This window comes from Salvelinus fontinalis, chromosome 42, assembly GCF_029448725.1.
Source record: "Salvelinus fontinalis isolate EN_2023a chromosome 42, ASM2944872v1, whole genome shotgun sequence".
Classification (NCBI taxonomy): Eukaryota; Metazoa; Chordata; class Actinopteri; order Salmoniformes; family Salmonidae; genus Salvelinus; species Salvelinus fontinalis.
This window is the reverse complement of record NC_074706.1, coordinates 24,045,038-24,070,800: the sequence shown is the minus strand read 5'-3', so window position 1 is coordinate 24,070,800 and position 25,763 is coordinate 24,045,038. Positions and strand designations below refer to the sequence as shown.

General features: G+C 42.9%; 2 protein-coding genes and 1 pseudogene across 3 annotated transcripts; 2 read left to right on the top strand and 1 right to left on the bottom strand.

The window, feature by feature from the left end:
• The first annotated feature begins 171 nt into the window (after window positions 1-171).
• On the top strand, window positions 172-4,632 carry LOC129841233 (zinc finger and BTB domain-containing protein 18-like). Of its 2 annotated transcripts, XM_055909401.1 has the most exons (5): window positions 172-454; window positions 918-1,048; window positions 1,247-1,396; window positions 3,865-3,946; window positions 4,548-4,632. In XM_055909401.1, the coding sequence occupies exons 1-4, from the start codon at window positions 172-174 to the stop codon at window positions 3,913-3,915; spliced, it is 615 nt and encodes a 204-aa protein (XP_055765376.1). In that variant the 3' UTR covers window positions 3,916-3,946; window positions 4,548-4,632. The 2 variants fall into 2 exon arrangements, with proteins under 2 accessions (XP_055765376.1, XP_055765375.1); XM_055909400.1 differs by lacking the exons at window positions 3,865-3,946; window positions 4,548-4,632 and having other exon boundaries at window positions 1,247-2,843.
• LOC129841235 (uncharacterized) lies at window positions 3,831-10,753 on the bottom strand. Its single transcript, XM_055909403.1, has 3 exons — window positions 6,937-10,753; window positions 5,944-6,082; window positions 3,831-3,943 (listed from the first exon to the last, which is right to left on the bottom strand). The coding sequence occupies exon 1, from the start codon at window positions 10,247-10,249 to the stop codon at window positions 9,251-9,253; it is 999 nt and encodes a 332-aa protein (XP_055765378.1). The 5' UTR covers window positions 10,250-10,753; the 3' UTR covers window positions 3,831-3,943; window positions 5,944-6,082; window positions 6,937-9,250.
• A 400-nt stretch (window positions 10,754-11,153) lies between these two features.
• LOC129841226 (protein suppressor of hairy wing-like) lies at window positions 11,154-22,311 on the top strand (annotated as a pseudogene).
• The last annotated feature ends 3,452 nt before the right edge of the window (window positions 22,312-25,763 follow it).

Below are 25,763 nucleotides of genomic sequence, written 5' to 3'. Positions count from 1 at the left end.
GCACGTTAGCGTTTTTAGTGTTGTTATTTAGACATTTATTAACACCATGGAACTTAAAATATGACAAATTGAACTGCACAGCATCACATACTTACCACATATAGTCGTTAATTCGCGTTAGAGACAGGGCTTGGTTGATGATATCTAGCTAGGTTGTAACGTTAACTAACAATGGCCAATTGTGTGGGTTTTCACACTCAAATAGCCTCCATCATGGAGGTGCTAGCGAATGCAGCCGTGTTAGAGATCTGTAAACTCGTAGACGACGACTACGCAGTGTTTCGTCTGGAAGTAACTCAAAGCCAGAAAGAAAACAGGGGATTGCGGAGGAAACTACATCTACTGGAACTGAAGGTAGCACGGGAGCGCGCAGAGAGGACAACGCGAGAGCGCGTCGTCGCCAGTCGACCCAGTAGTGTCAAGATCCTCGACCGATACAGAGGAATGGCAAGAGGTACATTTTGTAACCAATTGGGTTAACACTTCGTCCGTTTTTGGATAGTATTAAATAGTTCCCCTGATTACTTAGATATCTTGCTCAAAGACACAATATCATATTCTAACCAGTTTCTGAATGTCCTATGATTTAGTCATTGTACACAATATGACGCAAATCAAATCAACTAATTTGTCACATGCACCGAATACAACAGGCTTAGACTTTACCGTGAAATGTTTACTTATGAGCCATTTCCCAAAAATGCAGTTAAAAAGTAAATAGTAACACAATATAACAATAACGAGGCTATATATGCATGGAACATATCAATTGATCTAGAAATGGAATATCAAAAAGTTATTTAAAGTGTCACCTTACATCCTTGACAATTCTAGACATTGTCACTGGTGTATAATATACCATTGAGCATTGACAGAAGCTAACCTAACCACCTCTTTTCCCCCAATCACTCTCTCAGGTGAAGGACATCTCACTGGAGGCCACAAGAGCTTTGTGAAGCCAGCAGGACACAATACATGGAGAGAGAACCAAACAATCACTGTTGATGAGGGGAGTGGAACCTCAACCCAGCACGTTATCGTGATAGAGGTTAGTGTAATAGTGTTGCATAAAATATGAGTTGCGTTGTAAATCAAATGTCTGGTTTATTTCAGAAAGGCTCCCCCTCAGCTATTCACTTGATTACATTGTCATTTATCTGCCATAGGGAAGCTTGTGAAACTTCCTTATGACATTGTTATCCAATTCAACTCATGAACCGGTAATAACCTCCTCTCTTCTTGTCAGGCTGCAGGTCCTGGGGTCAAGCAGGAGAGGACTAAAGGAGAGAAGGAGCCACGGCACAGCGGAGACATCCAGACTAGAGAGCCCCCTGTAGCCACGGAGGACCCCACCTCCGCCCCAGTGCCGTGTAGGACCCGACCCAGCGTCACCGAGGTCAGTGGAACGCCGAACACCGTCCTCAAGTCAGATACAGACACTGAGACTTTAACTGCAACACACAGGCTCTTACACACAGGATCTGACCACAGATCAGACCCAGAGAGACTGGGGCTCGTACCACTGGTCTGTCCTCCTGCTCCTGGTTCAGAGTACTTACCCGTATTTCACCAGAGCCAAAGAACGGTTCATTCCCGTGGAGATGGTGATGGTGACACGTTAGACACGGGTGGGGATGTTCCATCTTGTTCTTACGCAACAGAGATGGACCCTGACAACATGCCCTTGGGTTTAGACACACAGGCTGATCTGTCCAGAGGGGACTGGAACCATTACAGTAGTAGTGGATATTCTGAAGGGTGCCTAAATAAGAAAGGGGAGGTTATAGTTATAGATGAAGTGACTGTGAAAGTGGAGGGCAACTCTCCTCTGACCTTGAATGCAGATGAGACTCACTTAGGGGAAGGACACTCACAAGGCAGAGATTTCTTAGATTACAGGGAAAGCTTAGAGACAAATCCAAATGTCGCAACCCACTCCCCTTTACACACGCTCAGGGATCGGGACCCAGTGTCTACGTTGATGGGGCCTTCTGATTCACAGGGCTGCATCCTTTTCGATCAGGTATTGAACTCAAAGGACCAAAGGGCCAATGGGAGGGGTGGGGGAGCGACATCAGGCAGTAGTAAAGAGAAACGGTTCCTCTGCATGTTCTGTAACAAAGGCTTCAGCTGCCTCCAGAAGGTGGAGATCCACCAGAGGGTCCACACAGGGGTGAAACCCTTCAGCTGTACCCAGTGTCACATGTGTTTTGCTGAGGCTGGCAATCTGAAGAGGCACCAGAGGGTCCACACAGGGGAGAAACCCTTCAGCTGTACCCAGTGTCATATGCGCTTCTCCCACTCGTCCAGCATGAAGAGGCACCGGAGGGTCCACACAGGGGAGAAATATTAAAGCTGCCCCGAGTGTGAGAAGAGGTTTTCCCATCAGAACTAACTGAAGATGCACATTTAGGTCCACATGGGAGAAAGGCTGTTCACCTCTACGCAATGTGGGAAGAGGTTCTCAGAGAGGAGCTACCTCAGGATACACCAGCAGAAAAACCATTCCACTAAATAGCTTATGATGTTTAGATCAAACCCTGCATTAAAGACAGATTCATTTTCAGTATTGTCAGCTGAAAAGATCCACAGATGCAATTGGAATGACGAGAGTGACAGATTTCAGTGTTGAATATCCCTGGGTAGAATATTGCATCCAGACATTGTATTGTATTTAAGCCTAAAAAGTCTGTTACATATTGTGTTTGTACTGTGTAGGCTATTTGATGTATATTACTTACATTCAACTACTTTATTTTTTTCCCCCAAGACAATTTTTATGAGAAAATGATTGCAGTTTAAATTTTGGCCTGTCCTGACTAAAATAAATGTTGGTCGCCCGAGAGTCGTCTGTTCTTTCAACAATCGATTGGTAGAAATGTTAAACATTTTTCAATATATATATATAGTGTTTTAATAAAATCAACTGTGTGTACTAGATTGTGTGATGCTTTAAAGGGGAATTGCACCTGCTGATTTGGCCTTGTTTTTTGGCTTGCTCCTCAAGAAATGCTGGTGGCCTGCTGGTGGCCATGACAGAAGTCAAACGTGAGTTGGCTTGGGTGTGTAGATTGATGTGGGTGTCAGAACCTTTCCCACAACTTTCCCCTCACTCAGTCACAACAAACAAACCTCCTGCAAGTTGAGCTCAATAACTGCAGGCAGATATAGAGAAGCTTTGAATAGATCATTAGCCTAAAGAGTAATATGAGAAGAATGGAATTGCTAAATTTATGTAGATATTCTAAAACAAATTGTTTTGATAACTTTCAAATGTAGTCACAGGTCCATGTAGACTAAACAACACTTTACATAATACCATAGAAGCACTGTTCTGCTGATATAACAATGTGAACCTTTCATATTTTATTGTCGTTCACCAGCCGATACAAATATTGTGCCTATCTGCATTTTGTCTGGGGGTATTGGGGCTACCTTAGCAAACATGTCCGAGTAGCCATACCTTCCTGTGTGGTGTCCCTTTCACAACAGGAGATCCCTGATCCTGGTTCAGAATACACAGGGTTCCTCCCTCCACATATTGTCTGATACCATTTACTAAAATAAATAAAAAGTAAAAGTTGTCTAGTAAAATGTTAATGCTGGGTGCCAGGTCTTTCTCCCTACAGAGACATCACTATCAAGCCCGTCTGTCAGTCTGGACTTCATCACATCATCTTGCAAGTCTCCATGTGCTGGCTCCATACATGTTTCTGTGAACACATACATAGTCACTGTTCTATTACTAATGGCAGTTAGGATAGGTAATATCTGACACACAAACGGGTATTATGTTGAAGTTTGAACAGGTCAGACTAAACCTACCTATTTCTGTTCTCTCTATTGATGACCGTTGGTGAACAGGCAAGAGGTGAGGTCTTTTCCAGAGCCCCATTGATGGGCATAACAGCATAGATCAGCTCCTGGCCCCTCATCAAAGGCACTGGTGGGTCACACACACACACACACACACACACACACACACACACACACACACACACACACACACACACACACACACACACACACACACACACACACTATCAATGGTGGTTATAAATAGCCTGGTCCTGGTGGAACCAACTGGATCGCTTTGTTCACCTTTCTACTTCACTTCAAATATCAAATGTGAAGTGAAATAGAACGGTACAAAGGGATCAGGCTGGATCCACCAGGCTAGGTTATGCCCTGGACATTATATGCATCTAAGAAGTAAAAAAATAAGCAACAAATAATGTCAGTTTAAATAAAATATGTTTCACAATTGGGTTATCTGTACAGATGAGGAGCCTGTGAACGCTGTTGCCGTCGACAGGGGAAGGTTGCTGGCTGGATACTTGCCAACATGCTAGCTATATGTTAAAGACTTGTTACTGAGTTTTGAACACTTGTCAAACTACTTCACTACCTGTTCATTGATTAATTGGTGACAACTTGATCAAGCTTATGAATATGTAAAACTTAAAAAAGGTTCTCAGCAACTTGAACCAGCACTGAAATGTAAGCAGTGGGGTTAAGGTCTTCTCCCTCACTGCTCTTTTCCTCAGGTTGAAGCATATCCCTAACATCCAGACAGATGTCAAGAACTTGGGAACCTCCCAGCCACCAGGATAATCATCTTGTTCTTGGAGTTTATTCACAAGGTTAGATAGAAATAGATCCACCTATGTTATTCCCTATCATGCAGAATTGTAGCTAAACTTGTAACTTGGGAAGCTCATTCAATATTACAGACGTGGGTTATTTTCTGGAAGACAGCACAACACAGGCCTAGCCCCCCCCCCCCCCCAAACACAACCTTCCCATTGAAAACCATTGAGTTGGAGTGCCTTTTACACATCCATGTTTGATTGGAATTTTGATTACTGTACTCACTCCAACTCATGCCCTATCCTCCCTCTAAAAGTCTCCCAGACCCTTATAGTCCTAAATCGACAATGTCAAGTTAACTCTTGCTCTCTCAAGAGCATTCAGTACCTCTATCCATCTCTCTACAGGTTCTACAGAGAGAATATTCCAAGGACCGCCAGAGCCTTCTGACCAATTATCTGCGATCTCGCCAGAGCACAGAGAAGCAAGGTCCGCTGGTGGTAATATACTTTATGCTCTATGTAAACCCCCTTCACTATGGCTGTCTGTCTCTGTGTGATGACATACTGTAGCATATAATCCAGGGCCACTGGTTGGATTGGATTTACTGTACTCCAACTCATGCCCTCTCCCTCTAAAAGTCTCCCAGACTTTTATAAAAACGAACGTGGCCATCCCCCTGTCCCCAGGGGAGTCTGCTGGGCCATGGAACTCTAGAGCAGCACAGCAAAACACCTGCCACCATGTTGTCAGTAACAGCAGACCGTTCCCTGAGGAAGGATGCAACCATCAAGGCTTTAAGAGGGACAAATTAAAGGGGATGACCACCAAATGCAATAAAGTTTTGTATAAACTACTCATGTTAATTTTTTAATAGGTTACAAAACCATAACTGTTTTAGCCTGTACTCATTTTTACTAACTACTATGGTAACTTAAACATCTGACAACATGCAGACTTTCTCCATCAAGATAGCATTTGACGCTTCTGATTCAAAGAGGTCTAAAAATCAATGCAAGTCTCATCCAGGGTGAATAAATTATTCTTCATGTATAAAAGATCACACAGGTGTGCCAACTAAAATATATATCCCAGACAAGCCTGAGGTATAGGACAATAGGCTGTGTTTAGACAGGCAGCCCAAGTCAGATTTTTTTTCTTCACCAATTGGTCTTTTAAACAATCAGATCAGCGCTGAAAAATATCTGATGTGAAAAGATCTGGGATTGGTCAAAAGACCAATTAGTGGAAAAATAACAGGATTGGGCTGCCTGTGAACGCAGCCAGAGACAAGTGAATATAAGTCTGTTCTTGTGTTTGTAGAAGTTTGTAAGAATTTGAGTGGTTACATACAGTACATGTTAAATGGCTACGAGACATAAGGAGACTCTTGCTGTAATCAAAGAGAAGGTACTGCTGAAGGCCCCAGTATTCAGTCAGGCAGCTTGAAGCATATGTCACCATCCAGGCCCTTGTCACAGCATGCAGAGACCTGATGGGGAGATGACAATAAATACATGATGTAACTTTCATCACCAAAGTCGTGTTAGCATTTACTGCACGTTTCTGAACAAACCAACCATTTTGTTAGTGCCATTGATATAAATGGGCAATTCAAAGCAATTTAGTTTAGTTTATTAATTAGACCATTTAAAAAAAAACAAGCACACATAAAACTTAAAAGCCATATATGCACATGAATAAAATCGAGGATAACACACAAAGTCTGGGACTTATTTCCATTGTGGTCCTCTTGAGACAAGATGGCTAGACAAGATCAAACACAGTATGGCAGTGAAATAAAACACAAAAATAGAAGAAGAACATCTATCTCATTGCAGTTACATCATATGGGTTATTCATATGGAGAATAGAGAAGACAAACATATTTTTACTTTATTTTTAAAGCTGTCCAGAGAGGACATTGTTTTTATAGGCAGAGGCAACTCATTCCATTCTGAGGCTCCAGTATACAAGAAAGTACCTTTCCCAGCATTACTCCTGAACCTGTATAAGCACACATCAGCAACACCTGATCTGGTGCTGTGATTGTGTGCATCCCTAACACGAGGAAAGTAATCACTTAGATATCTGGGCGCAGGACCATAAATACTCCTGTAAACCAAACCTAGTCTAATCTGGGACACCCTAGCCTCAACAGGCAGCCAGTTTAGTTCCTGAAAGCAGCTCCTGCCTATGTGAATACGTGGACTCACCTTCAATACTACCCTGATCAGCTTATTCTGGGCTATCTGGAGCTTCCCCTTCATAAATTTAGATAAGCCCCCAAACCAGGAAGTACTAGCATAGTCAAAATGCAATGAGTTCATATGCATTGACTAATACCTCTAGGGTCCTGTGGTGGCCTGGCAGCATGCTGCTTTCTAGTGATCTTACTCCTGCTCCACCTGAAATGCAATAACAAAAACATGAAAAACAATATGCCCAGTCAGTCAGTAAATTGGCTAATTAAACACTTATGTAATGTGCCCACCAGGCAAATGATACCCAACCAATACAGCCTAGTAGGCTATTTGCAGTGAAATTGGGAGGGGCATTTTTCTTTACAACTTTTCAGTCACTAATTCATCAATAAAACAGGCAGTGAAATGAAGTAGTTTGACAAGTGTTCAAAAGTAACAAGTCTTTAAAATATAGCTAACAAATATATAGTTTTTATTTTCTAGAAACCTAGCTAACATTAGCTACACTTCAGTGATGGTGGTAGTTAGTTAGCTAGCTTTCCCCCAGTACTTTCAATTTAGCTAGATCGCTAGCTAAGTAATGGAATTTATATCAACTTCACCAATCAGATGGTTCACTAGCAAATATATCCGGTTTCCCCTTGCATCTAAAGCTGCCTGATAAAGCTTGCCAGTTGATAGTAAAGCTAGGATGAATGTCAGAGGCCAGCTAGCTAACCCAATAGCGGCTGTCAATGCAATGGCTGGTCTGGAGTTCGTCACAAATGTACCATTATATTTCACATGATAAGCTTTTAGTCGACTCCCACTTTGGAAAGGTACAGGTGGGGAGACTCCTGTCTTACCAGCAGCCTTTAATCACAACGCGACACATAGTTCACCATAAGGAGACACCACCATTCCCTTCACTGCCTATGGATGGCTACAGAATAGAGAGCAACTTTCAAGGCTGCACATGTGTGTTCTGTGAAGACGACGAGCTTCACATAGTCTCTTCAGGTGAGAGAATACACAAAGACCCAGTGGTGTTCTCACTAATTAGAGAGAAGGGTGACTGATACATGCAAAAGTTCTTAGGCAGGAAAGACTAAATAACAAGGGGCGGGCTCCTTTGTCTTTCAATTAATGAAAGGGAAACAAAACGAATCTGTCTGCAATTAATAAAGAAAATATTTTAAATAATACTTACATTTTTCTGTTCTCTTGTCACTGTAAATAAAAACTCTATAACATTGTTTGGAGTATAAGCAGAGGTGTTTATTATCAATAAATGGACTACAGGATGTTAAACAATGTGGATGGTCACAGCAAAAAAAGGGAAGATGCAATGCAGTAGTAGCTCATTGCTCCTTGGCCCATGCCTTCACAAGAGGCCCACACTGGTAGTTGTGAGAAGGCAAGCCACAGCCCAGATGCAGTTGATGCTTCCCATCAGTGACATGACAATCTCTTGGACAGGGTAGTTATTCCACTGGAATAGCAAAGGTACTGCTCCCTTCTTCAGACGTCGAAGCCCACTAGAAGGTTCAATGAAATCTTAATTTCCTAACTTTCAATAAAGATGCCGCAACAACTAATAACGTTAACGTCATTAGCACTAACGTTAGCTAGGTACTGGTAGCTAACGTTTGCTAGCTAAAGAGACAAAAAAGACAGAACATGTTCAAATTACAAAAATCACTAACAGATAAACAGAATTTTCAACAAGAATGATACAAAAAACGCTATAGAAATATGATTACTGCCCTCCCAAGCAAAAAGGCAGTAACTTCTCATAGAGTGGAACTGAGAATGGCTTCAAAGTTGTTTAATTGTCCAGCCAAATGAATTCTAGGGTGAACATTGGCGATGTAATGATCTGTTGCCTTACTTTGAGTACATTTTTTATTAATGTTGACCCTGACCTCTGACATGACCTTTGACCCTTAAACGGCAGTTACTGCCTTCTTCCTTGGCATGATATGTTATAAATTGCAGGGTAATACCAAAGCAAAGAGCAGTATCTGCCATTTTCATTTGTTAGTTTACTATACTTCTCATTTATGCTATTAATACAAGAGCAGTGTAACTACTGACAGTGTAACAGAGTTGAAGCTGCATCCTTTGTGTGTCTTCCACTGAGATACAAGTTGCATTTACATAGAGATGTAGGTTCTGCATTAGTCACATTACATGCTGTGTTTGACAAGTAGCCCATGTCTTGTTATAAGAATATGTGAAAAGCAGCACTGAAATTGTTTGAATTACATGAAACGATTACCTGTCTTGTAATATATAATGATGGAACATGATCGAAGTATGATGTAGGGTAATACAATTATTTTTTAAATGACCATGAGATTGCTAATAAAAACATTTTATTTGTATTTTTTTGGGGTGCAGTTATCCACCCAATACACTGCATGCTTGACATCTCTCTCACTCTCCAGTGCCGTTACGTAAAATGAAATAATCTCCTATGCATTCCGACCAGCTGTTCCTTCATGCCATACCACTGCGATTGTTTTCTTCTTCTTTTGAGACTTCTTTCCAATGGTGGCAAATGTCTCGTGATAGGCAACGATTCTTCTTGTGAACAATGCTGTTTCCACACCTGGCATGCGAGGGAGCATGATGACTTTTTGCATATCAACGCTCCTCACAGATCCGTCCTCAGGCCAATCTTTCTGTGCATCAGCCTGGTAATGGCTTCTGCTCTGCCCTGCAGACTTATGCTCCTCATATTTTCTACATTGCATGCAGTCGGGGTTGGTGATGGTGAATTCAGGTGCTGCATGGCTGTTGTCTTGGCAGGCTTGGGTTTCCATGGCCTCATTCTCCCTGTGCTCCATCTTCAGATGATGACCCTGCACCAAAGAGAGCTCACACTCCTCTCCAAGCTTCACAAAGCTGATGTTCCTTCCCTTTACCGCCTTGCGATAGGTTTCATAACCGCAGCTGGCATCTTTGTTCTTCTCCTTGTAGTCATTATGCATGAACCGAATATTGACGTCACTAGGGAGGTAGAGGCGATGTGAGGCATGCTCTCGTCTGTAGTGGCTGATTTGGGGATGGAAGGACTCAATGTGTTGCAGGATTGGATTCATGTTCAATTTGCTCACTGAAGCTTTCTTTCCCCTCTGATCCTTTGGTGGAATCAGTTTGGTGGTGATTGACTTGCCCATCATTGTGACAATCAACCTGTCATTTTTGGGGTGGTAGCCCAATGTTGTCAGAAAAAACACTTTGCACACCTGTTGTGCAGAACCGCTCTGGTTTGGAAGATGGTACAGAAACGACCTGCTGCGTCGACTGTCAGCACCAACAGTGACATTTTTCTTAGATTGCTGTGCCACCATGTGGAAGATCCATGTCCTCTTCATCTCCCAATACTTTCCCCATATTTCCTTTCGCCTAACCTCTGAAATATTCTGAGTACATTGCCACTTGCATTTGGGACCACATGGCTTACCCATTGGTGGAATCTTGGATTTCTTGTTTGATACGTGTTCTGTAGTTGTGTCCACGGGCTCAGCTGCCACTTGTGCTGGAACATCCAACTCTGAAGGTGGATGATAATCTTCATCATCAACATCATTGGCAATTGATTTCTCATCTGATAGACTGATGTCTAAGGAGTCAGAGACCACCCACTGGTTCTCTATTTCTTCAAATAGTGTTGACACTGTGACTTCAGTTAAAGGGGGTAGAACAGGAATCTTTGTTGGAATGTGGCCCTCAAACTCAACTGAAATAAATAGAGCAAATAATCAGGGACATGCATCCTAATGATTCTATTCTGTCATGGATGATAATAATTAATACTGACATTTTCTGGTGTGCAAACATATGATCATAATCCTTTTCAGTTATTCTATAATATAGGATATAATCAATGTTGATTTTATCTTGTGCAAACATTATCTTAATAATTTTCACTGCCATAACTCAGTTAATCTATTAATTTCATATCTGCTCCCAAAAAGGCTCTTACATTTTCATTTTTATTTACAAATACAAAAAAATTGCATGGTTGGACATTGACAGGAATAAAACCTAGTATTGACGTAGTTGTACTGTTCTAATATACCCTCACATGGCAACTTTGATCCGCATAGATACTAATCATCTAGACCACAGGGATTGGTGGAAGTCATGCAAAACAGTTTTTTCCGCATTCATGTAATGATGACACTGAAGCAGACACATTGAGCACACGTTTGGCATGTCAAAGCTTGTTGTACTAATTACATATGCCACCAACAAAGGTGATGGATACAATTTGGGATTTTAACTTTCCAGACCAGGACAGTCACGCAAAACTGGAATATAAAAGAAAACCCTGAACATGTGAGTAGATATATTATTAATGAGCTAGCAATGCTATGTGTGCGCTCATCCGGAAAACGAGTGTGCGTGGCTTTTGACAATTCAGTATGGGGTGCACGTCCAACTGACGGTCAGCTGGCTAGGGATCGTGTGTGTGGTGTAACGTTACGGATTCAAATAACCCATTGAATGTCAGAATACAACTATAAGGATTATATTAATTCTAGGCATAATAGATTGAAGCTAGTATAAACTGCTGATCGTCTCTTATGGGGACATGTAGCACAAATCTCTTGCTTCATGCTAATGCTAGCTAGGTAGGTTTTGACGTTTTGGTAGGTGCGCGTCAGTTTTAGCTAGGTGGCTGTCACTGGCTAGAAATCGTGTGTATGGTGTACTGATTCAAAGAAACTATCAGATTAAATTTCAGAATATATAATTCATTATATGGCTAATAGATTGACGTTAGTATCAATTGCAGATCTCTTATGAGAGCAGGTAGCAATGCATGTGTGTGTAGCTGTTAGTCAGTGTCATACAGGTTCGATTGCATCACTATCAGAATAAAATTATATGTACAAAGGTAAAACGCAGTAACTGCAGCCAAGGGCAGGTTGAAACCAAGCTAAAAGGCAGTAAGTTCAGTTACTGCCATTTACCTTGGAAAAGGCAGTAAGTTCAGTTACTGCCATTTACCTTGGTTTCACAGTAACGTTTTGCAGTTACTGCTAATACGACCCCCATTTTCTCCAAAACACAATACAATCGAGGCAGGATACTTGTCCACATGATTAAGCATGCATTTAATGTAACATAAATGACTAACTCGTTTTCGACCAAATGAGCAGTTACTGCCTTTTTGCTTGGGAGGGCAGATTAATATACTGAGGTAATGATAAAACGAGCGACTTCGAGACTAGTATGGCTAAAATCAGGATGACAGGAAGCTGTGTGTCGGGTAGGAAGTGGCTGTTGCTACGTTGTGCAAAAGGTCTATTAGTCTTATTTATAATATAATTAGCATTACCGTAGTTCAAAGAGCAACCCGCACCCTTCTTTTAATCACGCCCCAAGACGCCCGCCAATGAAATCATTTCTCATCCGTGTGGAAGGGAAGTAAACAGTGACCAAGAACAATTTCACGATAGCGTCTTTATTATTGTTATTTACACATTTATTAACACAGGACTTGGTTGATATATGTTACGTTATTTAGGTAACGCTAGATAGCTTCTAACGTTAGCTAGCTAACAATGGATATGGGTTTTCACACTCAAATGGCCTCCATCATGGAGGTGCTAGCGAATGCAGCCGTGGCAGAGATCTGTAAACTCGTAGACGACGATTATGCAGTGTTTCGTTTGGAAATATCTCAAAGCCAAAATGAAAACAGGACATTGCGGAGGAAACTACAGCTACTAGAATTGAAGGTAGCACGGGAGCGCGCAGAGAGGACTATCAGAGAACGCGTCATCGCCAGTCGTCCGATTAGTGACAAGATCCTCGACCGATACAGAGGAATGGCAAGAGGTACATTTTGCCCCGTTCCCCTCTGCGCATGTTTAGATAGTATGCAATAATTCCCCTGATTACAACTTAGTTATCGTTCAAGAAGTTATGAGAAGTGTTACCTAACATGCAGTGTCAATAGTGTACAATATAGCATTGACAGTACCTAACCACCTATTTTTCCCACAATAACTCTCAGGTGAAGGACATCTCACTGGAGGCCACAAGAGCTTTGTGAAGCCAGCAGGACACAATATCTGGAGTGATGACCAACCAATCACTGTTGATGAGGGGAGTGGAACCTCAACCCAGAAAGTTATCGTGATAGAGGTTAGTGTAATAGTATTACATCAAATTACAGTACATCAAATGTGACCAGTTTATTTCAGAAAGGCTCCCCTCAGCTATTCACTTCCTTACATGTAACATCCTCATTTATCTGCCAAAGGAGCTTGTGAGACTTCCTTACTACATTGTTATCCAATTAAACTCATGTACCGGTAATAACCTCCTCTCTTCTTGTCAGTCTGCAGATACAGAGGCTGCAGGTCCTGGAGGATTGTCTCTGGTTAAGCAGGAGAGGACTGAAGCAGAGGACCCACAGCACAGCAGAGACATCCAGACTGGAGCAACGTCTGGAGTGGCGCCCCCTGTAGCCACAGAGGACCTATCAACTGCCGCTGCGCCTCAACCCAGGACCCGACGCAGCATTACGGAGGTCAGTGGAATGCCAAACGCCATCCTCAAGTCAGAGACTTTAACTGTAACACAAAGGCTTTTACACACAGTACCTGACCACAGGTCAGACCCAGAGAGACTGGGGTTGGGGAGACTGGGCTGTCCTGCTCCCGGCTCAGAGTATTTTCTTTATGGTAGCCCGACGACTGTTCATTCCCATCAGGACTCAGGTGACGCGTTAGAGACTGTCAGTGATCCGTCTTGTTCTTACACTACAGAGATGGACCCTGGCAACATGCCCTTAGGTTTAGAGACACAGACTGATCTGTCTAGAGGGGACTGGAACCGGTACAGTAGTAGTGTATACTCTGAAGGGTGCCTAGATAAGAAAGAGGAAGGTCTGGTCGTAGATGAAGTGACTGTGAAAGTGGAGGGCGACGTTCCTCCCACATGGAAGGCAGATAATCACCTAGGAGACGGACACTCACAGGGCAGAGATTTCTTAGATTACAATGAAAGCTTAGAGGCAAATCCAAACGTTGCGACCCACTCCCCGTTACACGCGTGCAGGGATCGCGACCCAGTGTGTACGTTTATGGGGCATTCCGATTCACACGGTCGCGTCTTTTTCAATCAGGTATTGAACTCAAACAGCAGGGCTGGAGCCCAGGCGCAGGGAGGGGGAGCAACATCAGGCAATAGTAAAGAAAAACGGTTTCTCTGCATGTTCTGTAACAAAGGCTTCAGCAGCCCCCAGAAGGTGGAGGTCCACCAGAGGGTCCACACAGGGGTGAAACCCTTTAGCTGTACCCAGTGTCACATGTGCTTTGCCCAGGCTAGTGACCTGAAGAGGCACCAGAAGGTCCACACGGGGGAAAAACCGTTTGGCTGCCACCTGTGCCAGGCCAGTTTCTCCCACTCGTTCAACCTGAAGAGGCATCAGAGGGTCCACACAGGGATGAACCATACAGCCGCCCCCAGTGTGAGAAGAGGTTCTCCCACCAGCACCAACTGAAGATCCACACGGGAGAGAGGCCGTTCGCCTGTACGCACTGGGGGAAGAGGTTCTCAGAGAGGAGCTACCTCAGGATACACCAGCATAATTATTGCTTTTGCCCTCAGAACAGCCACAATTCTTCAGGGCATGGACTCTACAATGTGTAAAAATGTTTCTTTGCAGGACAAGGATTGTCCTGACTTTCAAAAATGCCTGAATTGTTTCACCTTTGCTTTTCTGGTTGGCTGCAAGTTTCACCATCCAATTATTTCAGATCTACAGGAGTGCAAGTTTCACCATGGCACGGACCGCGACGATACATTGGCACGAGTGTTATTAGTATATGGCAAATATGAGTCAATTATTGCATTCTATCCATGTGGGCTTTCGTAGACTACCTGAGACATGAAACAGATAGGTGTCGCCAATTTGTTAATGCGCAATTTGCCTAAATGGGTAATGGAAACATTTCAACCACTACATTTTTATTTGACACTGTAGGTTTTAGCGATTAAAAAAAAAAAAAAAAAAAAAAAAAAGTGTGACATTAGGTCCAGCTGTTTTTATTGACACAAGATAGTTAAATGGAAACGCACCCTAGCAGGCAGTTGTCGCATCTACTTTCTATGCTAACATTCTAAATGTCGACCAAAAAAATGACTGGACAAGTTAATGGAAACACTCGCTATGTCACAGAAAGAACAGGTGTTCCTAATGTTTGTACACTCGGTGTATAAGCCTAAAAAGTCTGTTACATAATGTGTTTGTACTGTGTAGGCTATATGATGTTCACAAGTGCCTGTTTCATTACTTCCATTCAACTACTTCATTTTTTTCCTCTCAAGACAATTTTAATGAGGAAATGAATGCAGTTTATCAAGTTTATGCAAATCGTTAGTTGAGATGTGCATGTGTGCTTTTCATATGGTTTATTTAAAACTTGTTTGTTTAATAAACAGTTGGACTTTTAATTTTAACTTTCATTGAGACTCTTTAATATACATCACATCTGATCTCACCCTATTCTGCATATACCCAACTGCACTTTATAACCAATATACACTTACTAAATATAACTACACTTACCCACACACTAACAAACACCTACTGGCTACGTCAAAATAGTTCGTCAGGTTTGTCTGATGATAACATTTGACTTATCATAGTTGACTTATTTGAACCCACATAATTGTTAAATCCATCATGGTGGACATAAATATGAAGTTCTATTGTAACTACAGTATAGGACTCAAGTGTAGTGGGGATGGGTTAACACTCTGGGTCAATACTTGCAAACACAGAGGTTATAAAGTACTTAAGTAAAAATACTTAAGTACTACTTAAGTATTTTTTGGGGCGTTATCTGTACTTTACTATTTATATTTTTGACAACTTTTACTTCACTACATTCCTAAAGAAATTATGTACTTTTTACATTTTGAATGCTTAGCATGAGAAGAAAATTGTCAAATTCACACACTTATCACGAGAACATCCCTGGTCATCCCTACTGCCTCTGACCTGGCGGACTCACTAAACACAAATGCTTCATTTGTAAATGATGTCTGAGTGTTTGAGTGTGCCCCTGGCTATCTGTAGATTAAAAACCAATAACATTTATCTAATTTGGATTTCTTAATATAAGGAATTTTAAATGATTTATACTTTTATTTTTGGAGTTACATTTACTTTTGATACATAAGTATATTTAAAAACAAATACTTTTACTTAAGTAGTATCTTGCCGGGTGACTTTTACTTGAGTCATTTTCTATTAAAGGTATCTTTACTTTTACTCAAGAATGACAGTTGGGTAATTTTTACAACACTGTGCAAACATAACTCGTTTAAATTTACATGGTTGCTTATCTGGCACAAAATGTGTATCAGCCAATTAAAATCGTAAATTTACTTGCACGTGACAGAACGCTAAATTGGTCCCATAACATGGCACACGTTTGGCCCTATGCTAACCTCAATAGGTAGCACTGATTATATCCTGTCACAAATTCTTCATCAGCCTATCAAAGACTTTATATCCACCAACCAATATTATTTCTTAAAATAGGTCAACCCTGGCAACTAGATATTTTAAACCTTTAAAATCAAGGTTGACTTTTGTTCAGTAACAAAATGTTGTGTGCCAATATTGCATTGACGCATCCTTGAAGAGGTTACTGGCTACTACTGATGTTGGACTACATTTTCACGGTTTTGGCATATGACAAAATTCATGTTTTTGTTTGTTTCACACACACCCTTCCACAAGAGGTCATTACAACTTAAGTTTATCATACATCGTTTTAAAAAAGACTGAAATTTGACAGTCATGTCGGCTACCATTATCACCATCACTTCTAGGCAGCACACACTGCTAAAGCGGTCGACTAAATCCTTAGTGCATTTTCACCATGAGCACCCCTCGCATCAAGCTTTTTTGTTAGGAAAAAACTGTTCACTGCTGGACCTTAATGCTCGATTCAAAACGCATGTGACGAAGTGGATGATTATAATAATGCATAGCCTATACAACGTTATAGGTCTGCATGTAAGTGTAGTCTACATAAGAATATACTAATGACAGCGAAATGTCACCCTACATTAACTGTCGATTAAACATATTTAAAGGAACTGCAATACTGCCTCATCTGTAGGATGATAAGGCGAATGCTACCTATAAGCCTATTTATTGTACACTAACGCTCATCCTCCTCGAGTCAGATAATACATATGTAACCATGTTTCCATCCACAGTTTGAGTAAAGTCATACTGTATATAAAAAAACAATGACAGCTGTGACAGGAAGTTTCGGTAAAATGTTATAATTGCAGACAGATCATGTGTTCTTTCGACAAGGTGGGATCTTTTGGGTTTGGTAAAATGTATTATGCGAGAAATGGCGGTGGAAACACCTTTGTGTAAATATTGATATAAATGACCATCATATCGAAGTAAACTTGGAGTCACGCAACAATATGGTTTATGGTCCTCCCACTACGACTCGGGAAACCATGCTGTTTTAAGCTACATATTAAATAAGTTATGATGAACTTCACAGGGGAGTGAAAGTGCACAGTATTGAGTTTGACGCGTCTTTCCAATAAATATCGAGTCTTATTCTGGTGACTTGATGATCGATGCTTGACCGCTATTTGACAAATACAAATACACTGCTCAAAAAAATAAAGGGAACACTAAAATAACACATCCTAGATCTGAATGAATGAAATATTCTTATTAAATACTTTTTTCTTTACATAGTTGAATGTGCTGACAACAAAATCACACAAATTATCATTGGAAATCAAATGTATCAACCCATGGAGGTCTGGATTTGGATTTGAAGGGTGTGTGTGAAATTAAAGTGGAAAACCACACTACAGGCTGATCCAACTTTGATGTAATGTCCTTAAAACAAGTCAAAATGAGACTCAGTAGTGTGTGTGTGGCCTCCATGTGCCTGTATGGCCTCCCTACAACGCCTGGGCATGCTCCTGATGAGGTGGCGGATGGTCTCCTGAGGATGGTCTCCTCCCAGACCTGGACTAAAGCATCCGCCAACTCCTGGACAGTCTGTGGTGCAACGTGGCTTTGGTGAATGGAGCGAGACATGATGTCCCAGATGTGCTCAATTGAATTCAGGTCTGGGGAACGGGCGGGCCAGTCCATAGCATCAGTGCCTTCCTCTTGCAGGAACTGCTGACACACTCCAGCCACATGTCTAGCATTGTCTTGCATTAGGAGGAACCCAGGGCCAACCGCACCAGCATATGGTCTCAAGGGGTCTGAGGATCTCATCTCAGTACCTAAAGGCAGTCAGGCTACCTCTGGCGAGCACATGGAGGGCTGTGCGGCCCCCAAAGAAATGCCACCCCACACCATGACTGACCCACCGCCAAACCGGTCATGCTGGAGGATGTTGCAGGCAGCAGAACGTTCTCCACGGCGTCTCCAGACTCTGTCACGTGTGCTCAGTGTGAACCTGCTTTCATCTGTGAAGAGCACAGGGCGCCAGTGGCGAATTTGCCAATCCTGGTGTTCTCTGGCAAATGCCAAACGTCCTGCACGGTGTTGGGCTGTAAGCACAACCCCCACCTGTGGACGTCGGGCCCTCATACCACCCTCATGGAGTCTGTTTCTGTCCGTTTGAGCAGACATGCACATCTGTGGCCTGCTGGAGGTAATTTTGCAGGGCTCTGGCAGTGCTCCTCCTTGCACAAAAGCGGAGGTAGCGGTCCTGCTGCTGGGTTGTTGCCCTCCTACGGCCCCCTCCACGTCTCCTGATGTACTGGCCTGTCTCCTGGTAGCGCCTCCATGCTCTGGACACTACGCTGACAGACACAGCAAACCGTCTTGCCACAGCTCGCATTGATGTGCCATCCTGGATGAGCCTCACTACCTGAGCCACTTGTGTGGGTTGTAGACTCCGTCTCATGCTACCACTAGAGTGAAAGCACCGCCAGCATTCAAAAGTGACCAAAACATCAGCCAGGAAGCATAGGAACTGAGAAGTGGTCTGTGGTCACCACCTGCAGAACCACTCCTTTATTGGGGGTGTCTTGCTAATTGCCTATAATTTCCACCTGTTGTCTATTCCATTTGCACAACAGCATGTGAAATTTATTGTCAATCAGTGTTGCTTCCTAAGTGGACAGTTTGATTTCACAGAAGTGTGATTGACTTGGAGTTACATTGTGTTGTTTAAGTGTCCCCTTTATTTTTTTGAGCTGTGTATTCTCGCTCTTATCCATCATAATCTCATAATGTAGACTTGCCTACCCGAAACGTATCTGCCAGCTGTTGGCTAGAGCGCAGGTGCCAAGATCAGTAGGCACGTTTGCTATTTAACGTAACAGTTTGTGACAAAACCATCAGTAGAGTTGGAAACACATTGAACTTTAGATTTGTATTAGGTACATGAAAACTTAAGCGCTAAAGTACATTTTGTGTGCGCTATGTCATCACGCACTGATTTTTATCTGATACAAGTTAGTTTAGTGGAAACACCACTAGTTGGAAAATGTACATATTTTTATGCAAATTTTAAATATTCACATAAATCTGTCACCAAATGGATGGAAACCTAGCTTGTGACAAAGCAGATGATTATCAAATTACATGTAAACATGTAGGTCTACACTGTGTACCCGTATGTCCATTTAATATAACCTATGCAATATGATTATTAGCCAATAGCAGTGTGTTTGCAAGGCTTAACAATTAATTCTTAATCTTAATTTTCAAGTTGTTGGCTGTAGGCATGTTCCTTTTCAACACACTAAGACATATGTAAATCTACATTTCAAAGAGGGGGGAAAACTAATGTGAGATTAATACACTTGCCACAATTTGCAACAATTATGTGGACTAGGCAATTTACACAGAGCGCAATTTGACCAGTCAGTCAAATACACGTGATAGTTGTTTTGATTAACAGAACTTGCGGTTGGAAGAACTTGTGCCAGGATATAATCAGTGAGGTTATCAAAGGGCTAATGTTTGCCATATTGTCTGATGGGACCAGCTACAATTTGGAGTTTGGTTACGATTTTAATTGGCTAATACACATTTTGTACCAGGGATCCGTTTACATTTAAGTGGTTGCTTATGTTCGCAAGTATGGACCCTCCATGTTGAAAGTGTTTATCTGTGTATATGTACCTGAGGGAGTGTATGTCTGTGTAATCTGTATCACCTGTCCCTTCCAGGAGGAGGAGGAGGGTCCAGAGGTGCTGCTGGTGAAGGATGAGGGGTGTGAGGAGGGTCTGGGGAGCTCTGAGGGGACCATGGTCATGGAGGACAACCAGACTACACCTTCTCCTGAACCCACAGAGGAACCAGCTGAGCAGCACAGGACCACACACAGTCTCACTGAGGTGAGCCCACTGTGAACTACTGTCTGTATGGTACTAGGTCAGGGCTTTTCCACAAAGTAGGAGTGCTGATCTCAGATCAGTTTGGCCTTTTAGATCATAATTAATAAGACTATATAGACAGGTGGGGGACCTGATCCTCAATCAGCACTTCTACTCTGAGACAGTTTGCGGATACATGCCCAGGTCTTGGTTAATTTGGTCTTAAGTTTGGGACCATGCCTTTCAATTATCAAACCATTAATTAAAGAGTGTCAAGTAATCAAATCAACTAACATATTTACATAATACTCATAGCAATCCCTCATTGCCCAATCAGAAGGTGCTCCATAGCAGGGTGCTCATATCAGATGTCTTGATTCAACATCCTCTCACTCTGTATCTCTTACAGTCAGTAGACATGGAGGATGGGAAGCCTGATCTGCTGCTGGTCAAAGAGGAGATAATAGAAGATGGTCCAGAGAGCATTGATCTGCTGAGTGGACTAAAGATGGGAGAGCAAGGTAAGGGAGAAATACATATAGCCTACATACAGTAATAGATCTTCAATGGGAATAGTTATGCACCTGGCTATTGTTTTTTTTCCATTCATAAAATGAAATTAATATAACTTATGTTTACATAGAAAAACACATTCTAATGTATGAACTTAACCAGGTAATTGACAAACTCCATATACAGAGTTTTCTCTGCCATGTTTATAAATTATATTTTGTAACCTCTTCCTGCAGGTGGTTGGCTGGAAGCTAACAGAGGAGACTGGGTGACCATCTTGGATTCCCAGACTGGTATAGCTAAGGGCCCAGGGGACAACATCACCGAGCAGGCCAGGACCAGAGGCGACATAGTGGATGTCAGTGGATGGGATAGCATCCTCAACTCTGGGCATGGGAACAACACTGTTAACCACAACCAGAAACAGAGAGTGGAACATAAAACAACATCTGAATTTAGTCCCCATGACAACAGACTGGCTGAGACCAGGGCGAGGCGTAGATTTGGTCAGCGGGGACGAGGTGTCCATATGAGAACAGACTCTGCGAGCGATGCTCCATCCTGCTCCTATAGTTGTGATTCAGAGAGACTGATGGTGTCTCAGGTTAACCCCCTAACAGGTGATGCCTTCAGCCTGCCTTCTTTAGGATCTATCAACTGGAACATGGACCCTGTGACAACACAGACACTCCCTGACCTTCGTCCTCCTCACACTCTCCTTATGTTAAACCAGACCTCAGACAATGCCAGTGCCTCAACACTAAATGGCAACACAAGCCCACTGACAAATGACAGTAGTAGTAATGCTATCAGTAGATCTGGTGGCAAAGAGAAGCGCTTCCCGTGTTTGTTCTGTGGGAAAGTCTTTCGTTTCTCTAAACAGGTGGAGATCCACCAGAGGATGCACACAGGAGAGAAACCGTTTGGCTGCCACCTGTGCCGGGCCAGTTTTTCACACTTGTCCAGCCTGAAGAGGCACCAGCGAGTTCACACAGGGGAGAAACTTTTCAGCTGCCTCCTGTGCAGGGCCAGTTTTTCACACTCCTCCAGCCTGAAGAGACACCAGAGGGTTCATACAGGGGAGAAACCCTACACCTGCTCTCAGTGTGAAAAGAGGTTCTCCCACCAGCACCATCTGAAGATGCACCTGAAGGTCCACACGGGAGAGGCTATTCACTTGTACGCACTGCGGGAAGAGGTTCTTCGAGAGGAGCTACCTGAGAATACACCAGCAGAAAATGTGCACGCCCCATGAATAGTGAAATGTAATGAAGTACTAGTTTTTGTAGTTCATTCTGTTGGTTTTGCATATAGAGTAACAACCTTGTCCTGCTTGATGCTGGTGTTTTATGAGGAAATTATAGTGCCTTAATGAATGTTTTCTTGACATTTAGTAAAGATGTTGAATCTTTTTCAAGTCATTCTAAAATTGATTTTATCAAAGCGAGGGGACCATATTTACAGAAAAGTGTTACCATAGTGAGAAAAGTTATTCTACAATACATGTCACATGTACAATTTTGTGCAATAAAAGTATTGTACTTAAATACAAAATAGAATCTGTGCTGACTGACTTGGTTATTATTTCAGTCGATCCAAAACTTAATTCTTGAATCAACACATGGATTTATAAAAATAATAAACTCCAATGGCTCCATATTGTTAGAAATGTGATTGATTGTGGTTAACATTGTCACATGCGCCGAATACAATGCTTACTGACAAGCCCTTAATCAACAATACAGTTAAGAAAACGTCCCAAAAAAGCAAGAGATAAATCCGAATCAAAGTTGTCGTCATGTGCACCGAATACAACAGATGTAGACCTTACAGTGAAATCTAACGAACAGTTTGATTTTTAAGTAAAAAAAATAGGTATTAGGTGAACAATAGATAAGTAAAGAAATAAAACCAGTAAAAAAAGAGTGAACTAACAGTAGTGAGGCTATATACAGGCACCGGTTAATCGGGCTAATTGAGGTAGTATGTATGTAGGTATGGTTAAAATTACTATAAAAACTCAGCAAAAAAAGAAACGTCCTCTCACTGTCAACTGTGTTTATTTCCAGCAAACTGAACATGTGTAAATATTTGTATGAACATAAGATTCAACAACTGTGATAAACTGAACAAGCTCCACAGACATGTGACTAAGAGAAATGGAATAACATGTCCCTGAACAAAGGGTGGGGTCAAAATCAAAAGTAACAGTCAGTACCTGGTGTGGCCATCAGCTGCATTAAGTATGCAGTGCATCTCCTCATGGACTGCACCATATTTTCCAGTTCTTGCTGTGAGACGTTACCCCAATCTTCCACCAAGACACCTGCAAGTTCCCGGACATTTCTGGGGGGGAATGGCCCTTGCCCTCACCCTCCAATCCAACAGGTCCCAGACGTGCTCAATGGGATTGAGATCCAGGCTCTTCGTTGGCCATGGCAGAACACTGACATTCCTGTCTTGCAGGAAATCACGCACAGAACGAGCAGTATGGCTGGTGGCATTGTCATGCTGGAGGGTCATGTCAGGATGAGCCTGCAGGAAGGGTACCACATGAGGGAGGAGGATGTCTTCCCTGTAACGCGCAGCGTTGAGATTGCCTGCAATGACAACAAGCTCAGTCCGATGATGCTGTGACACACTGCCCCAGAACATGATGGACCCTCCACATCCAAATCGATCCCGCTCCAGAGTAGAGTACAGGCCTCGGTGTAATGCTCATTCCTTCAACGATAAATGCGAATCAGACCATCACCCCCGGTGAGTCAAAACTGCAACTTGTCAGTGAAGAGCACTTTTTGTCAGTCCTGTCTGGTCCAGCCACGATGGGTTTTTGCCCATAGGCGATGTTGTTGCCGGTGATGTCTGGTGAGGACCTGCCTTACAACAGGCCTACAAGTCCTCAGTCCAGCCTCTCTCAGCCTATTGTGGACAGTCTGAGCACTGATGGAGGGATTGTGCGTTCCTGGTGTAACTCGGGCAATTGTTGTTGCCATCCTGTACCTGTCCCGCAGGTGTGATGTTTGGATGTACCGATCCTGTGCAGGTGTCGTTACACATGGTCTGCCATTACAAGGACGATCAGCAGTCCGTCCTGTCTCCCTGTAGCGCTGTCTTAGGCGTCTCACAGTACGGACATTGCAATTTATTTCCCTGGCCACATCTGCAGTCCTCATGCCTCTTTGCAGCATGCCTAAGGCACGTTCACGCAGATGAGCAGGGACCCTGGTCATCTTTCTTTTGGAGTTTTCAGTCCGTAGAAAGGCCTCTTTAGTGTCCTAAGTTTTTATAACTGACCTTAATTGCCTACTGTCTGTAAGCTGTTAGTGTCTTAACGACCGTTCATTAATGTTCATGTTCATTAATTGTTTATGGTTCATTAAACAAGCATGGGAAACAGTGTTTAAACCCTTTACAATGAAGATCTGTGTTATTTGGATTTTTATGAATTATCTTTGAAAGATAGGGTCCTGAAAAAGGGGCGTTTCTTTTTTTGCTGAGTTTATGATAAACAGAGAGTAGCAGTAGCGTAAAAGAGGGGGTGGTGGGTGGCGGGACACAATGCAGATCGTCCGGGTAGCCAATATGCGGGGGCACCGGATAGTCGGGCTCATTGAGGTAGAATGTACATGAATGTTTCGTTAAAGTGACTATGCATATATGATAAACAGAGAGTAGCAGCAGCGTAAAAGAGGGGTTGGGGGGGGGGGGGCAATGCAAATAGTCCGGGTAGCCATTTGATTACTTGTTCAGGAGTCTTATGGCTTGCGGGTAAAAACTGTTGAGAAGCCTTTTGGTTCTAGACTTGGCGATCCGGTACAAGAACAACATAATAAAAGAGCAGCAAAATAACAATAGCGGGGGTACTGGTACAGAGTCAATGTGAGGGGGCACCAGTGTCGAGGTAATATGTACATGTAGGTAGAATTATTAAAGTGACTATGCATAGATAATAACAGAGTAGCAGCAGTGTGTGTGGGGAGTGGCAATGCAAATAGTCTGAGTAGCAATTTGATTAGATTTTCAGGAGTCTTACGGCTTGGGGGCAGAAGCTGTTCAGAAGCCTCTTAGACCCAGACATGGCGCCCCGGTACCGCTTGCCATGCGGTAGCAAAGAGAACAGTCTACGACCAGGGCGGCTGGATTCCTCGACAATTTCTAGGGCCTTCCTCCGACACTGCCTGGTACAGAGGTCCTGGATGGCAGGTAGCCTGGCCCCGGTGACGTACTGGGCCGTACGCACTACCCTCTGTAGTGCCTTGGGGTCGGAGGCCAAGCATTTGCCATACCAGGCAGTGATGCAACCCGTCAGGATGCTCTCGATGGTGCAGCTGTAAAGCCTTTTGAGGATCTGAAGACCCATGCCAATTTTTTTCAGTCTCCTGAGGGGGAATAGGTTTTGTCTTGTCTTGCCTTTATGACTGTCTTGGTGTGCTTGGACCATGTTAGTTTGTTGGTGATGTGGACGCCAAGGAACTTGAAGCTCTCAACCTGCTCCATTACAGCCCCGTTGATGAGAATGGGGGCGTGCTCTGTCATGTTAGTTGTTTCTGTGTACAGCAAAGAGTTTCTTAAATAAACCATTATGCTTTTCTGTTCAATTTGTCTTTACAGTCTGCATTCCATGAGGACCTGCTGACATCCGGTGTTGCTGGTGGGAGAGACTGGACCTCTGAAGCGGCTGGCACAAACCCTGGCCCCAAATCGGAATCCTGGATCCGGACCGAACCACGAGGGACAGAGACTCCACCAGGTGGTCATCAGAGAGACAGAGACTCTAGCCAGAGATACAGTCAGCAACCAAGGCCCTTCTCTTCAGTCTCAGTGCAGGGATGAAGCAGGGCCTGGGGATGATAGAGATAGACCCTCCTGTTCCTATGATACAAATACCACAGTATCCATGAACAGAGCAGGTCACTTTGGGATTCAGTCTTCACAGAGAGTAGGGGATGACCCCCCCTGGTGGTAGTCTTTCAGGAAGTATGTCTTCTCCAATGCCTAGTGAATTGGTTCATAGAAGCTGGACCTGGGTCTAGCTTTCCTCATCTACCTCAGGGTTACAGACAGGGTCGATGTTCACCACAATAGGTACCAAGCATATAACACAGC

Coding starts and splice junctions, on each gene's coding strand:
- LOC129841233 (XM_055909400.1), top strand. CDS start 172: ATGGCCAATTGTGTGGGTTTTCACACTCAAATAGCCTCCATCATGGAG. Junction 455..917: donor ATACAGAGGAATGGCAAGAG/GTACATTTTGTA, acceptor TCACTCTCTCAG/GTGAAGGACATCTCACTGGA. Junction 1,049..1,246: donor AGCACGTTATCGTGATAGAG/GTTAGTGTAATA, acceptor TCTTCTTGTCAG/GCTGCAGGTCCTGGGGTCAA.
- LOC129841235 (XM_055909403.1), bottom strand. CDS start 10,249: ATGGGTAAGCCATGTGGTCCCAAATGCAAGTGGCAATGTACTCAGAAT.